Source organism: Magallana gigas, chromosome 8, assembly GCF_963853765.1.
Source record: "Magallana gigas chromosome 8, xbMagGiga1.1, whole genome shotgun sequence".
NCBI classification, from domain to species: Eukaryota; Metazoa; Mollusca; class Bivalvia; order Ostreida; family Ostreidae; genus Magallana; species Magallana gigas.
In genome coordinates this window covers 779587-797029 of record NC_088860.1, presented here as the reverse complement: position 1 = coordinate 797029, position 17443 = coordinate 779587, and the positions used below count along the sequence as shown (strand labels likewise).

At 32.1% G+C, this 17443-nt stretch overlaps 2 protein-coding genes across 5 annotated transcripts in view; one reads left to right on the top strand and one right to left on the bottom strand.

Annotated features, from left to right (window-relative positions):
• Positions 1-620: 620 nt before the first annotated feature.
• Positions 621-17443, bottom strand: part of LOC105347262 (monocarboxylate transporter 5) — a 33099-nt gene continuing 16276 nt past the window's right edge. For 2 of the 4 annotated variants that reach the window (XM_066068228.1, XM_066068227.1), the window contains exons 2-6: positions 5424-5491; positions 5027-5170; positions 3783-3929; positions 2632-3666; positions 621-1022 (exon numbers count right to left, since the gene is read on the bottom strand). In XM_066068228.1, the coding sequence (XP_065924300.1) occupies positions 856-1022; positions 2632-3666; positions 3783-3929; positions 5027-5170; positions 5424-5490 (1560 nt within the window). In that variant the 5' untranslated portion in view covers position 5491 and the 3' untranslated portion in view covers positions 621-855. Of the gene's footprint in view, positions 1023-2631; positions 3667-3782; positions 3930-5026; positions 5171-5423; positions 5492-7453; positions 7681-17443 lie in introns of those variants that run through there. The other 2 variants (XM_034472024.2, XM_034472025.2) reach the window with 2 other exon arrangements.
• LOC105347261 (uncharacterized) lies at positions 9909-17266 on the top strand. Its single transcript, XM_066068230.1, has 8 exons — positions 9909-10029; positions 11127-11354; positions 12784-13038; positions 13992-14126; positions 14742-14879; positions 15189-15326; positions 15416-15553; positions 15759-17266. Exons 1-4 carry the CDS (start codon positions 9930-9932, stop codon positions 14054-14056), a joined length of 648 nt encoding a protein of 215 aa, XP_065924302.1. The 5' UTR covers positions 9909-9929; the 3' UTR covers positions 14057-14126; positions 14742-14879; positions 15189-15326; positions 15416-15553; positions 15759-17266.

Sequence of the window (17443 nt, the reverse complement as noted above, 5' to 3'; positions counted from 1 at the left end):
CATTGAAAAGGAACAGTGTTTAACTCTATAGAGAGTCTTAGGAATCCCCTGCCCTCGTGACCGTTCACCCTCACTTGCTTTGAAAAGGTTTCGACTACTAATATAACACAATGCAAAGAAATTGAGCGTTTAGCAAAATATTGTTGCATATTTGATATCAAAGAACTATATATGATATAAGTCAAATTTGACCCCCATAATTAGCTTTTTTTAAAATGATTCAGGTACATTAATTTGTTGTGTTAATTTATAAAAGAGTTGACATGAAATATGTTTTTCACCTATTTATTTGATTTATATGCACTCACTGGCATTATATGACGTCAGAAGTGACACTATTTCTATAATTCAATCAAAATCAATCATAAATTGACATTTTTCTAATCTTTTTTCGAATGGGAAATATAAAGCGACTCTTTGAACAAGAACGAACTTTTTGTCACTTATAAGTAATGGAGAAATACATCTTTGGTGAAAATATTTTGTTTGTTCAAGCAATCGCTCAATGTTTCCTTAAAGAAATCTGCTTCAAAACAAGCCGTTTTATGCTAAAAATGAGAAAATGGCGGGAAAAGGTAAACTTTATGATATCATATTCAAATCAAAATGAAAATTATGAAAAAACTTAAGATGTATATTTGTACAAATAAAACAAAGAATTATGATAACATGCCAATGTTCATTTTAGGGGGCCATTTTATGCTCAAACCATATATAGTCCTTTGCAAATGTATACTGGGACTTTGGTTCTTTAGTTTCTGAAGGTCAGGTGTGTATTTTTTATTCAGACATTCACATTTTTATCGTTTTTTCCCGTCGATATCGACAATTTTCAAATTTAAAATTCCTCATGAATTAAGTGGAAAGCGCCACCTCTTCTGACAGTCGAGCCTGACTCTCCATTTTGTCCTGACGTTTTCTGACACACGGTTCCATCAGTAGGGTCAGCCCAGACAGAATCAGACACGCCCCCATGAAGTAAAAGGACGGCATATAGGAGAGGGATACGTCCCGGAGGTAACCTTCAAAGTACAAGAACACTTCCTACTTACTAGCTGACAAAAGAAGAAATCACATTTGTTGACCAATATGTCTCATCAAATAACAAGAGGCCCATGGGCCAAATCGCTTACCAGAACAACAGTTCCTTGTAACATTTTATTTCGTTGCATATGCTATTTCTATTTTAAACTTGAAACCCCTTTCTGAGGCCCCAATATTGGTCCGTGGATTATGGTTGGCTTTAACAATTTCGAATCTACGCTATCTTCGGATGCTTGCATAGTAATCTCACAAACTGTAGCTTTCTAGTTCTTGAAATTTTTTTCAAAAAACATTTCCCATAATATATATTCTTTTTTTAAACTTTGAAACCCTCTTGGGGCCCAGTATTAGTCTGGTGGACACAGCATCTACATTATTTAAGGATGCTGGCATAGTAATCTCACAAATTAAAGCATTGTATTTCTTGAGAATATTTTAAAACATTTTTTCTATATATTTTAAAACTTTGAACCCCATCTTTGACCCCAATTTTGTTAGTGGGCTACTATATTTTCATTATTTATACTTGCTTTTGGAAAAATATTGGTATTTCTGGTGTTGTGTTCTCGAGAAAAAGATTTTAAAACATTTTTCCTATGTATTTCTGTTAAACTTTGAATCCCACCTGGAACCCCAGTTTTGGTCCAAGGGTCACAATTTTTACAATATAAAATTTTCAATTTTTAAAAAAACTTTGGTGTAAATATTGGCATTTCTGGTTCAGTAGTTTTTTAAAAGGCAATTTTTGAACATTTTTCCTACCTTTTTTATGTTTTACTTTAAGCCCAATTTGGTCTTGAGAAGAAGATTTTCAAACATTTTTATGCATGTAAAAACATAGTATTTCTATGTTAAGCTTTGAACTCCACCTGGGCCCCAGTTTTGATCCGAGGTTCAAGACTTTTTATGGTTTAGAATCTTCACTATATAAACAAGCTTCGGTGTAAATATTGGCATTTCTTAAGCAGTGGTGTTTGGAGAAAAAAATAAACATTTTACTACATATAATCTGTCTTAAACTTTGAACCATGACTGGGGCCCCAGTTTTGGTCCGAGGGTCAAGATTTTCATAATTCAAAATCTCCACTATATAAACAAGCGTTGGTGTATATAATGGCATTTCTAGTGCAGGTGTGTTTGGAAAAAAATTGTTTTTAAACATGTTTCCTACATATTTTTTGTTAAACTTTGAACCCCGCCTGGGGCTCCAGTTTTCGTCCGTGGTTATTGAGAAGAGAATACGATTTTTAAAAACACAAACCCTATTATAACTGTTTTGCAATAATTTCCCTTTTAAAATTGTTATTTTAACAATTCAAAATTCCCTTCCCAAAAGGATGCTTTGTACCAAGTTTGGTTACATTTGGCCCTGTGGTTTAAGAGAAGAAGTAAAAAATGTGAAAAGTTTACAGACGGACAGACGGACAACAGGTGATCAGAAAAGCCTTGGTTCAGGTGAGCTAAAAAGGTAAAGTGTTAAATTGATCTTTAATAGCTCAGCACTCTCCAAATCTAAGTGAAGTAAATTCTAGTCTTCTTCTTATCTAAATTTATTGAAGGAAAGTTTGAGAATACTTTTGTTTTCACCTAATAGTGGAGCTCCCGTTCCCATAGTTATTCCTTGTCCCAGGATAAGAATTCCAAAAGCTGTTCTAAAATTTTCTATTCCTACGAAGTCCACTACAATACTTGGCGTCATAGAGAAAATGGCGCCGGCAAAAAGACCAAACATAACAGCTAGGACAATGAAGCTCCAGAAGGACACATAAAAGGGGCAGAGCGCCAAGGTGGCACCAGTCACAAGCTGGCTAATAGCCACAATCGTTGAGTTCTTAACTATACGCTGATTGGCTATTACCCCACATAAACCTCGACCAATGAAATCACACATATTGGTAACAGATACCAATATTGAGACTTCTGTTGTAGTCATTCCATGGTCACGAGCAAACGGGGAAATATAAATATGACCATATGCAGATCCTATACTTCCAAATAAGTACACAAAAAGATACATCTGTAGCAATGGTTTTTTAAGGAGTGAGATATCTATAATTTTGTTTTTGACATCTTTTTGTGCTTGCAATTCATTTAAGTGGGATTGGGAAAGGCTGTAAACAACATCTGTGCTTCCTAGACTCCGGAAACTCTGTGAGAAACGAGATCTGTGGTGTGTTTTAATATCCAGTCGATGTGGCAAACTCCCCCATGTTTCATCCTTTTCAAAACTAGATGAGATGCCATTTCCAGGTGTCGGTCTTTCACTCAGAGATATTGAGCGCTTTTTGCCCGTTGGTACTGGTGAATACTCGTGAGTGTCTTGGATTTGAACAATTGAATATTCCGGTTTGGATTTGCCGTTGCTGTTAGAGAACAGTTGAAAAAGAGATGGAGGCTTTAGAAGTCCTGCTAGAGCCACCACATTGAATATAACTCCTGAAAAGATGAGCATGGTACCACGAAGACCGTAAACGTCCAGAAGATAGCGAAATAAAGGAGGAACAACGAGTCCGCCAAAACCTGAGGATGCCACTAAAACAGAGTTAGCCAGCTCCCGCCGTCTGTTAAAGTATATACCGATCAGGTAGGCTGCCGGGCCGTGGATTGTAGCAAATCCAATTCCTGGAATGAACAAAATGTAGTATAATCTCAACAGGGAAGTAACAGGTCATCATAATGGAGAAAAGCTTGAAAAGTCCAAAGAGTAAAATGATTTAATTGAAAGATATAGTGCTCACCGTATATAACTCCATGGGTCACGATAAGGATTTCGATTCTGTCAGCAAAGAATCCGAGGAAATAAGCGATGGATCCGAGAAATCCTCCGACGATGATCATCTGACGGACAGACAGGTGATGGAGTCCAAATGTAAGGATCGGAAGGGCTGCAATATAAATATAACTTCATATTTTGAAAATAGATTTTCACACCAACATTACATGAAAAGATGTTATAATGCGGCAAGCATGTAAAGAAAAACCTCCAATTTTCCTAAAGATTACTCGACATTATACTGACATTTTCCGGAATTTACACACAGAAATCTAAGCATTTTAAAAACATTTTTCGCCTTTTTTCAGTTAGGTAGATTCTGTTTGTTTAGGATTCATTAGGTTGTAATACAAGGTCGAAAATCAGACACACGTGTTACGTCTGAAACTATAAAGAATGCATGGGTTTTTCTAAATTCAATTTCTGAACACGACCCCAAATAAATTAAATGAAAGTTTGCAAAATTTGGCAATGTTTTTTAATAAATAATGTATGTTTAAAACATCGTGTAAATATCTATTTGCAGGGATAAACACTTCATTTTGCATAACATACATTTCAAATACACAGGCTGTGTTAGTAAAGTAATGGCCAAAGTTGTTCATCAACTTTGGAACGCCCAGTAAAATAATAGTGTAATTCGACAGAGAGGCCGGTTAATAGGGAGAGTTTCTCTGTTGCTTCAGTATGCCACATAAAGGTATCCCAGTCAAGTCTTTTATCACTCAATTCTGGTGGGAAACATGTAGAAATGGAAAAAATTATATCTTATTTCAAAACTTCGTTGAAATCATGGTAGGTGCTTATCCTTAAAGCTAAACTATTGTTAAATATATTTGTATATTTACTGTAGGTAATACATATGGTTACCGGGTAACAGTTACTGCAATGCAAAGACGGCGTGTATGAGAAGCAAGATGTAGAAGCTATTTATTAGCAGTCATGATATTAAGACAGTACATAAAGGAATTGACTGCTATGGAGAAGAATGTGGTGTAGAAACAGCTATTTTCCAAATGACACTCATTCATTGAAAAGCGTCAGCTGCTTTTTAAAAATTGGTTTGGAATACCTTTTTGGAAAGGTCAAACTAATAGATTTGTGAATTACTTGATCCAACGTTGAATTTAACCATGAGTTACATTCAACAGTCTGGACCTATAATCAAAATCGTTCGAGAATTAACTTTAAGAATGACCGTTGACTTACAAGCGATGCTGTAGACGATCTGTAGAACGCCCGGTATGATGGAAGTTGTGGAGGCTTCAGACTTGTAGTAATCCTGAAAGGCCACGAAAAACAGGCCCGAGGTCTTGATGGTACCTACGTATATCATGAAGATCAGACTGGACCCTGTGTTGTAGAAAACATATAACAGCATGTTGTATTCTATAACAAAGCCAACAAGATATCTTACTACGACGATAAAGGTTATGAATTTCACATTACTCAGATTGACTATATGTATCATGCCGGATCCTGGCTAAATATATCATGTAATATTGTACTAATTATTATCAACACATGGTACATAATACAAAGGTTTAGAAAAGGCTTAATTATAGGTATGTAAATGATAACTGTAGGATCACTGAAGAGGACTTACCCGCGAGGATCACCCAGGCCCATCCTTTGTCCACGGGGTGGTTGCTGGAAGTCGGATTACTCGTCATGCTGGTCAGGTGTAACATGAAAATAAATAATTTCTATTCCTAGATACAGTATCATTGTTTTGCGATTTCAAACAAATACTTCTATCCTATTTTCTGATGAGTGTTTCACACTCTTTGCAGGCATATATATATATACATGGTATCTTTGGTACACATCTTTTCTAGTTATTGTCTGATTTATATACATACTTTGTCCAGTAATATTTTATTGTTATACATTCACTCTAGTATTCTTTGCCCAGTGATTTTCTTTCGGTTAATCTTTATTTGCCCAGTAATTGAATTATTGTTATGCGATCTTAACTGTTGAACATGATAATTTTGTAAGAACACGTCCTGTAATAATTAATCTTATAATGTACATTTTTTTTTTTTGCATGATAAGTGTAATATCTAATTAGATAGTATGCATTTTAGATGGTATGATAAGTGTTACTAATTATGTAACATTGACCGTACTAAATTAGATAGTGTTTATTTTGGGAAGTGTATGATTAGTTTGATATGTTAAGACAGAGTAATCTTTGCCTTGTGTATGATAAGTGTAATATTTAAGTAGAAAGTGTACAATTTGATAGTGTATGATAAGTTTAAAATTCACTTTTATAGTGTGCATTTTGTCTATTGTATGATTAGAGTAAAATTAAATTACATAGTATGCATTTTGCATATATCGCCTAATGAGATATTGCTTATTTTGCCTAGTGTATGATAAGTGTAATATTTATTTATGTAGAGTATAAATTAGAGTAACAATGATATTTTATCACATGTTTAGCTCAAAATACGGTAATTACCACTCATGTAGTACAATTTTAATTTTTACACAACACGACGTCAAAATAAAACATTACGTATGTTAAATTATATATATATATATATATATATATATATATATATATATATATATATATATATATATTTGCATTTTGCCTAGTGTATGATAAGTGTAATACTGAATTATACTGTAATTGTTTTACCTGGTTTATGTTTAGTGTAATGCATTTCTAACAAGTCAACATAACCTATAGCTTCTTTCCAAGAATTGTCTCATTGTTTCAATTTTTGCTTAAATTTTACTTTCCTAGATTTTGCCTATTTATATTTCATTATTGTCATAACTTCTCTAAAGAGTGATGTGTTAGCTATATAGTTTATAAAACGACTAGCTAGTTATCTGATCACTTATCTTGGAATTTTTTTTTTTGCGTAGTAATGGTCCTATGAATACGTATACCTCGCCTACATAGTTGTCGACCGTTTAGTTTAAGAATTGGGGAGAGGTGTTCCTCTTAAATTGAAATGCTGTCTTTGATAAATTATCGTCACCATATTTTTGCTAATTTGTAGTTATATTGTCAAGCATTTTTTCCACTTAGTTTTCATGCTTGAAGTTATATGGTTATAGATTCTTTGCATATTCTTATTGAAATCAAGAACTATCCTTATCTATTCTTAATCTAGAACAATATGTCTAGAGAATTGTCTAGAGCACTTTTGTCAAGCATTGTTTACATATTTTGTTCAGTACATCTGACGACCATTCTCTAGATAAGAGAGTCAACAATCGGCGCTTCCTATAAGAGTGATTGATGTGTTCTGTGCATGTCTACAGAAAGCTGTTGTAATGTTTGTGAAATATAATCATATTTCACTCTCAAAAGTGTGAAACTGTTAGAGTTTGGTACGAGTCGTAATACCCAAATCTGAATATCCATAAAAATAATCTCATTTTTCCTATCAATGCTAGCTTGTGGATAATTTTAAAGGGATGGAGGGACAGACAAGATGAAATATCCTATCGAACAAAGAATTCAAGGTGGCAGATTGCAATCAGCTGTTGTCCTTAGCCCTTTGTGTAGTGTGACCACGTGTAAGTGTTGGTCACGCAGATCAATAAATCAACAAGTGTGTACTAAAAGAGTAAACCTAGACAATACATGGAGAATCTTCACAATCTTACCTGTACCTTTAGTTACATGGCATACTTCCTTGGTCAAGAACTGGTACTTGTCACAAACTACCGGTGTTCCTGGGCTGTCAGGTGCGTTTCCCTTCCGTATGATAACTGTCCTGTTTACATGTGAAGATCAGCTGATCGTAATAAAGGTGGCGTCAAGGAATTCTTCTATCGTGAAGTTCTTTACAAACACTTCTAATTTACAAGATGATTTTTGTTGAATTTGATCAAGGAATCATTCTTTGAGTATTATGAGATGATCAAATACGATTGGGGTGATCAAATCCAATAAAACCTGAAATTTTATCCGTCAGAATTCTATCGATATATTTTTGCGAAAATGAGTGACCAAAAAGTTAACTATAGTCTAAATGTTTAGTAGTTCCTATATCTCAATCAACCGATGGAAAGGTACAGGGTACCATAAGTGTCCAACCTATGTTAAATATGTACTGTACTTTGAAACAACGTATACCTTCCGACAAGTATGAAAAGAAAGGTTAAATATGGTCACAGAAGGAATAATTCTTTTTCATATATAACTTCTATCGGTGAAAAATATGTCTTTAACACTTTATTTATTTAAAACAAATGTACTATTTATGAAAAAATAATAAATGGCACCATAAGTGTCGTACTTATGATAAATTTGTACTGTTCTATGAAAACACCATGTACCTTCCGACAAGTATGAGCGAAATGAAAAGATACAGTCACAGAAGAAAATAATTCTCTTTCATAACTTCTAGCGAAAAATGTATGTCTTATGTGTAACACTTTTTATTTTTATTTAAAACAAATATACTGTGTGAGCAATGATAAATTGCTTTTTGTGACTCGTGTAAAGGCAAACTAAGGAATAATATAATCGATGTCAAAGTAAATGGTCAAAGTAAGAAAATAATGACATTGTTGAATTGCTCTCAATAAAATGTTAGTACAAAATATTTTAATGTACAAAGTTTAAGAAAAATATCTTAAACATTCTTATATTCTGATTTAAATGCAAAATAAGAAAAAAAATAAAGAAAGTTTCGATGGGAAGGTCAAGGTGAGAGGTTGTGACACAGTTGAATAGGCCTTACCTATATATATTCTCTTACCAATAACATTTTGTTATAATCACTGTCTTCGTGGGTAATAACATTACGAATCAATTTTGAAGCCAATAGCCCAATAATTTCATAACGATGAGGTGCACAAATTGGCCGTGTCCTATAGCATGACCGAACTACTGTATTGGCTGCACCGCTTACTAATATGTAGCATGTGCTACATGCAGAATTAGTGGTTTTAAATGTTGTTTTAAAGTGTAAAAATTGGAAATGATATAAATTTAAGTAATAACGAATCATTCTTTGAAAATTATGAAGTGATAATTTCGGTCGGAGCGTGGTCAAATCTATCATTATACTCAAGGAATGATTCCTCATTCCTCAATTAAATTATTGTTTTTAATGTATATGCCATCTAAGGGCCCTTGGAATAAATGAATATAACTTCGTAAAATATTATTCAGCGTGGACACAAAACATTAGGATAAAAGGTCTTACCTGTACTGCAGTGTTCCTGACAATAGAACGGTCCTGTTTAAAGTTCTCAGGTTCAAGGTATTTTTGTTTTTCGTATGAAAACATAATTTAGTCAAAAGTTGCTCTTAATTGTTTTCATTTCTAATATATTTGTCGCAGCTAAAGTGAAAGACACCAACCTTCACATTGTAAGAACTGTTCCAGAAGTCGCAATAAAGAACACTCAAGGATTGATCTGAATGCTATACACATTTGATAGCAATTTATTAACAAAAATTTATAATTGAAGATGATTTCCCTTATATAACACTATTCGAGAAAGTTGTTTTTATTCCTGCATAAAACAGGCAGTAGGTCACAGGAGCGCATGGATTATCTGGGTCACTTCTTTTTCATTTTTTGTTTTATTCATTATTTTTTTTTTTTGTCACAGAAAAAAAACACATCAGTTACGAGGACAAAATATTTGTTTAAAAAGGTAACTTAATCTAGATACTAGAAATATGTGAACTCAATGAGCCCTTTTTATTTTTCTATACATGAGTGAATTGTTTATCAGTAGGATTCAATGTTAATGTCGCTTTAATTGCATATAGTAATACTTTATATATACTTATAAAAATACCTGTCTTTGTTTCCACAAGGATCTATTTTATACTACCTATACTGACTTAGGCTGTGTCTTGTTTTTAACTTGCAAAATATAGAGTTCAAAATGGCATAAAAATCTTATAAATTATTCGCATGTTGAATATTTATATGATGACTCTCTTGCATCAGAGTGCAGATAACAGAACAGGAAAATTAATGTTAATTAATAAAAATTAATGAAATTGATATTAACACACCAAAAGATATCAAACCATGATAACTTGTGGAATACGAGTCGTGCCTACGATTATCGTTTAATCGTATGCCCACGCAAAGTTGTGAGCATAGAAGAGGAAATGTTTGTGTCATATTTTTATTCCCTGGTGCCTCACTTTGCGACAAAGATGTATCCAGTATTTGTGTTTTTCGGAGTTTTAGCGATATCTCACGGATATGGTGAGCAAAATCATTAATTTTTCTTCAGATTTAACTAAATATCGCTGCAATTAAAGCCGGTTCAAGCTGTATATTTTGGTAATGATATGATATTTATAAATACTGGTGTGCCCATAATGATAAGAGAAAATGCAACTCTCATGCATAATAGCATTTAAAAGCAAATATATCAATTTTAGAAATTTATCGACGCATTGGAAATTAATTAAAAATTATATTTTTGGCGGGGGGTGGGGGGGGGGAGGGAATATGATACGTGTAAATAAAAGGGGTTAATGTGATATTAATGTTTTAACATAGGTCTCAAAACTCATATCACATGTCTGATGGAGAGTGTGCAAAAATTGAAGACCATAACGGACTGCTTAAATATAGATCATGCAACAGCCCTCTAAATACGATATCAAATACTAATATGTATTGGAATTAACATAATGATTTTACTGTTGTTTGGGTTAATTTTAATTATTAAGCTGTTTTATCTGTCAACATAGATTCAGGGTGAGGTGTGGAACCATTAAAACTCCCGCCCCCGAGAAGATAATTCGACAATATATTTTCCACGATATGTTCCCAAGAAAAACATATGTTGACATGACTATAAAGCATTTGTTTTATCGTTCGTCTTATTTTCTACCACAATATAATTAAATCACATTCTTAAATCAATATGTCAAACTCCACATTATGTTAAGTCAATAACGCAGATAGCTATTAAATTGTTAAATTTTAATAAGGAGATTTAAATTTTATAGAAATCAAGATACAGTTCAATTCATTTGCATAAATAAAGGGTCAAAATACTTTATATGCTGACAATACAGTAAAAAGAGGGACAGTTAATGAGTTGCGATACACTTCTGCATATTTTGGATTATGGTAACAATATTATATCCTGATAAATCTTCATGTTTAGAGATATGAGAAATCTATTCACGATACAAATTCTCAACAACGATAGGTGTTAACGGTTTTTTAACATTGAAACATGCTTTAAATTTGTTGATTGGAACTGTTATGTAGAAACGCAGTGACTCTCGGTGCCTGATATTTTCCTTTTTATCAATTAAAAAAATATTTCATTTTTTCTAAAACAGTTAATGTTGCCATAAACAAACCAACATTTCAACAATACCCTGTACTAGATGACGACAGATTTGACTCCAGTAACGCTGTGGACGGACGTAAATCTGACCTGGGCGAGGATGGAGGTCAATGTGCTGTATCAGCTCAAGAACAAACCGCCACCTTGTGGGTGAACCTGACCAGCATCCACAGCATCCATCACATCACGGTCTACTTCATGACGGACAATGATCAATGGGGTATAGTCACATTCACTTAAATGTTCAACAATGAATATATTAATGTTGTAACGAGACTGTTTTGTGCTTAGTCCGCTATATCACATGATCACTAAAGCATAAAAAACACATTTAATAATTATGTTCTTACTTAATAACGAACATGTACAGAACAAGTATGAAATAATAACAAATAAAATCCATAAGAGTGTGCAACTAACCATAACCAAAATTGTTTATAAAAATGTATCCTCAATTCCCAAAATCGCATCTATAAAATAAAGTGCAACTCTCATACAATCAAAAAAGGGTAATCTCAATTACTTTTGGAATGACCTTTTTCAAAACCTAACTAATTTACATTAAATATTGGTATTACCTCCGAACCAAATGGTTTTGGAAAATATTGAAGTGTTGATTAATTTTTATTAAACGAGGCCTTGGCGCTGAATGGATGGATGCGCAGGTAACTGAGAACAACTCTCATTAAAAAATTGTTAAATGTAAATATGTAACACAATGTCTTTTTCTTAATCCTTACTTTACTTATTTTTGATTTGTTTTCATTTTAATGCTATTTTATATCTATTTTTTATCTTAATCTGCAAATGCAGCGCACAAATTTTGATGCATTGAAAGGATGTTGAAATTTATTAGCATTTATAAAAATTACATCTTAATTGTAATATAGAAACAATATTGACTATATAATATAATAACAAAAAAATCTTTGATTTAAGTTGGGAGCGCGTATGTTCTTCAACCTTCATTGTAGAAATTATACGTACGTATACGTTTTAAAATCATCCGTTGTTAACTCCGAAATATGAGCGAAAAAATGATTCAAAATTTAAAGTCATTTGAAATTATTTTAATGTTTAGTCGATTGTCCAGTCTAAAAAAGTAAAACTTACTATTAGGGTTAGAAAAGGTTGTTCCAAGTTTTTATTATCACTTAAACCAGACAGAAAGAAAAAAATACTATGTCATATTTGACGTGAGCAACCCGAAGTCAAAATATATAAAGATCCCATCATATATGGTCTAGTGTAAGCACAGTGACTACAGAAAAGAATAAAAATAGTGTAAATAAGATTTGTTCTGCTCTATTTTTAAATCAAGATGAACCTCACTCATTTTAAAGGGAGAAATATGCATGAACTATAGAATTAATTTATCAAATTGTAATGTTTTAAGTAGGTTAATAATCCACTTCCTTTGATTTTTATGCACGCGTCCAATACAACAGACGGAATGTAGGAAATATTTTAAATCATAAAATACTTTTATAGCTTCCTCATAATTACATTTATTCTAAAAAAAAAAAAAAGAGACACGACTTTTACTTTAACTACGTCTCCGTTACAACACACAGACTACAGAAACTACAGAAACACTATATAGGGGCATTTTTGATATTGTTTTTTTAGAATTTTATTGAATTCTGCAGGTTCTTCTCATTTCTACACAAAGTACTATCTTGGATTTACTGTGTATGTCTCCAATACAAGTGACATGCTGCAAGGTACACTGTGTTTCAAGGACGACAACTTTACAACAGACACCATACCTGCTGTATTCACAACCACCTGTCCTGTACATGGACAGTACGTCATCTACTACAACGAGAGACTACCAGGGGTTATCTACCCTGGCAGTTACTCTACAAAGGTTTTTAGTGACCTTTGTGAAGTGGAGGTATATGGTGGGTATTCGTTTCGTATCAAAGGAATAATATTTTATTTGAAATTTAATTGATTTTTATGACATCTGTTTTATGTGTCTGGGAGTAAATATTTTAATGTATTAATTTACATGAAATTATGGCAACGGCAAACTAAAAAAGATTACAGAGAATTATACACATTGTAATCGTTTAATTGCCAATTGTAAACTCTAACGGTGCTTTTTTAATTTAAATATAAATTGAAAAATAAATGATAAAAATAATTTGCTTATTTGTATCGTTAAAATTTTATATCCCACTAGACTTTGACCCGTGCGTGCACGGGTTGACATTGCATATTATGTCATGCTTTAACGAAATAGATACATCAAATTTGCACACCATGGTGACATTCAGAATTCTCGAAATTTTTCATATTAAACGCATTGAGTTAGAGTTATCTCCCGTATTTTCTTTCATGAACAGAATTTATAGCAAAAGTTTTAATGAAAATTTACACGTATTTGTATTATCTTTTTCAAAGTTTATCCATGCAAATGTGATATTATGGAAACTGGCATAAACTAAAGAGCATCCCGTGATTAAGCGTGAATGTAATGCGCATATGCAAGATTGTAAAATCCGAAAAATTCAGACGATTTCCGGGAGTTTTAAAGGAATTTACGTTGAATAATAATTAGCGAAGCCTGATTGATAAAAAATAAAAACAAATTGGTAATCACCAAGTACCAATGATGTTAAAAATATATAAAACAAAAGACAGTACTCTTCCGATTTCTCGGTATAAGAGCCAAAATATTTGAGTCTATTATTTTAATATAGTAGTAAAGATAGATGTCATAATTTCTATTATCAGTTCAACATAGTATATGATCATTGAACGAATAAATTACGTGGTTTTTTTTTAGCAAAAGAACTCTTCAGGACTATATAATGCAGGTTAACTAATCACTTGTATTCTGCTTACCAAGGATGTCCTGCTATCGGTTGTTACGGGTCCAACAATACCCTTCCCTGTCCTGACGAAAACTGTTAGTACTGTCACAGAGAGGCGGGAACCTGTCAGGGCTGTAAACCTGGATACAAAGGCCACCGATGTGAATTAGGTAAACCAGCAAATTTGTAAATTACAGCAGATAATGTTTTGAAATAACGTAAAATTATAGTTCCTCACTTAAAAAAAATTGAAATCAACGGCGACGACCTATTTAATTAGATGTATTTGAATAGAAATTTTCCACAGAATGTAATAGAAAATTAGATGTTTAGATCAAAGACTATCGCAAGGTGTGAGCGATTTGAATTAAAAAAAATTATTTTGATTTTCACACAAAGGCTAATATTTAGTAATATCAAATACTGTAATTCATGTTTGATGATTTCTTAAAAAACAAACAAATAAGTAAGAATTCAATTTGAAGGCAGTTTACGAAATATTTACAAATCAATACTAACTATCAATGTTCATTTTTAACACGTTTTATTATGTTACTTGTATATATTGTTACACGACTTCTAGTCCCAATAAGTCAGATAATCATGTAATATAAATGTGAATTGGCTGTTAAGATCGGAAAAATGTTTTATTTGAAATATAAATATGCAATGCTTTAAGAAAATATATACAAAATTTTATTTAAAAGTATTGAATTCCTTTTATCATTTGTATTTTTACATGTGAAGCAATATTAAACTTTCACATGAATGAATTTAATGTATAGGTTGTGATACAGGATCGTTTGGTTCCGAATGCAGTGAAACATGTGGACACTGTCGTGACATAAACCAATGTTCCATTATCAATGGGACGTGTTTGACCGGATGTGATGCTGGTTATCAAGGGTACCTCTGTAAATCATGTTAGTATGTATGTGTATAATCCAAATGTAAATGAATAGATATTGTGACACTGTATAAACCATTAATTTTGAAAAAAAAACCACATGATAAAGCTCGGCCATTTAGTCAACAGAGAGGTTTAAAAAGTTGACTAAGTGGCAGAGAAATGCAATTAAGGAACTTTTATATTACCTTTTTATTAAATTAAAAGCATAGCTATCATCAAATATATAAATTTAGTTTTGAAAACATGTACAATGCAATCAACACATAAGTCTAAATGATTTATGTAGACTAATTATCTATACAAACTGAGTTTAAATTTAAAGCTTGTGACAGAGGGTCATATGGAGTTAAATGCCAAGAAACATGTGGACACTGTCGTGACTTGGACCACTGCTCCAATATCAATGGCATGTGTTTGACTGGATGTAGTGCTGGTTATCAAGGGGACTTGTGTAAATCATGTAATTATTTATTTCTATTGTCCATGGGTAAATGAATAAATATTGTTATCTAGTCTAATCATATATACGAAGACTGTTTAAATCTTTAGCTTGTGGAAGAGGATTTTTTGGTTCCAAATGCAAAGAAACATGTGGACACTGTCGTGACGTAAATCAGTGCTCCATTATCAATGGAACGTGTTTGACCGGATGTGCTGATGATTATCAAGGGAACTTGTGTAAAACGCGTGAGTAGATACATAACATTAACACACGTTTGAAGATAGATAGATAGATAGATAGATAGATAGATAGATAGATAGATAGATAGATAGATAGATAGATAGATAGATAGATAGATAAGATGGATGGATAGATAGATAGATAGATAGATAGATAGATAGATAGATGATAGATAGATAGATAGATAGATAGATTTTTGTTTTTTTTTAGCTTGCCCTGTTGGATATTTTGGGAAAAACTGTTCCGAAATATGTATCAGCAGTTTCACATGTGATGGTTGTAACAATGATAGTGGTTTGTGTGATTATAGATGTCGTCCTGGATGGATTGGATACTTTTATCAAAAAAGTAAGAAACTAAGTTCTTTAAATTTTGACGTCTGAAAATATGTTTTCTGTCTAAAAACATGTCTATTATTTTCGAGCGTCACCAAAAATAAATATATTATTAAAACATAAAATGCAAAATAAGGAATGCCAACAAAATTCAAATTTTCCAACAAACAATTTATGTTTGTAAACAAACGTGTACTTAAGCGTCACTGGTTTGAAAACATCGAGTTTATAGGTGAGTGAATACATTTCTTCTGTTATATTTTCAAAAGCATCATTAAAATACTAAATAAGTAAACTAACAAAAAAATAAATACATATTCTAATAAGGAATAGAATTTGAAATCGAGTAAACATTATTTTATATTATTATATACCTTGGATTTCTCTTAATTTGAAAGATTTTTCTCTCTCGAAAAATCCAAATTGCCAGGATCTTATGTACAACTGCACGTTGTCGCGTTTGTGTTTGGAGATACTTGGTATGGGTGAATTTTTTGAATTTATATACGTGAGTGATTTTTTACACCTTTGATGTAAAGTATATATTGCTAGAATTATGTGCTCTGAATTAAGCATAACTTCAATTGTTTTCACAATACCAGACGTTATTGTGTTCGTGTTTGGAGATTGCTGGTGTGTGTAAAACAACGGGAAATGTAATCAGTGCGTCGTACTTGCATGTGGAGTATATAAAGCAATATCATTTGGGGTTTGGAAAAGGTTTATTTGATTGTAAATGGTACGTGTAATCAACTTATCAACACATTGAAGTTCTAATGGATGCTTAAGCAAAATGTAAGTGTTTTTGAAAATATTTATTAGCCGCTACATTCATAATTCATTATTTTAATTTAGTAAGCAATTCCATTGTTTGTCATTACTATGTTTATTCCTTAACTTGGATATATTTCAAAACAGTAAAAATTGATCGATTTAAATATATTTTAAATTTGTATGCCTTTCTCTTTATTTAAAGTACAGTTTTACACAGATTTATCTTAAAGAAATAGCAGGTGCAATTTTGTGGTCGAAAATGGTTAAGGAAAATCAAAATTTACTAATTTACTAACAAAATATGTTTTTGTAAATTCATTTTTTTTTTTTAGAAAACGAAGCCGATCAGAAAAATAAATGTTTTTCTTATGAGCACAAAGTACTATAGTTCGAGGACAAGATGGTTTGGAGCATCAATCAAGAAGAATACCAATGTGATGGTGAGGTTGGAAGTTCAACAAAGCTGAACCTTCGTCTAATTAAGTCACGTGAAAAAGAACTGTTCTTTTGAAAACCCAAACAATATTTATTTCATTAAAAATTATTATCTCAATAAACAATGTCTTTTATTAATTTCAATATGATTTAGTAAGCAACGCTTAATTTGTTTCTTTTTATACTAAATTTGGTTTATTATCATTCTTATGTAATATCTTTAATAATTCCGATGTTAAATTATTACGAGGAACACCTTTTTTGAATCAATGAAAAAAACGTTGACCAGAAGTATGTCTTAAAATCTTAATTTTATATTATTGAGAATTATATTCAATATTTTATTTTCAT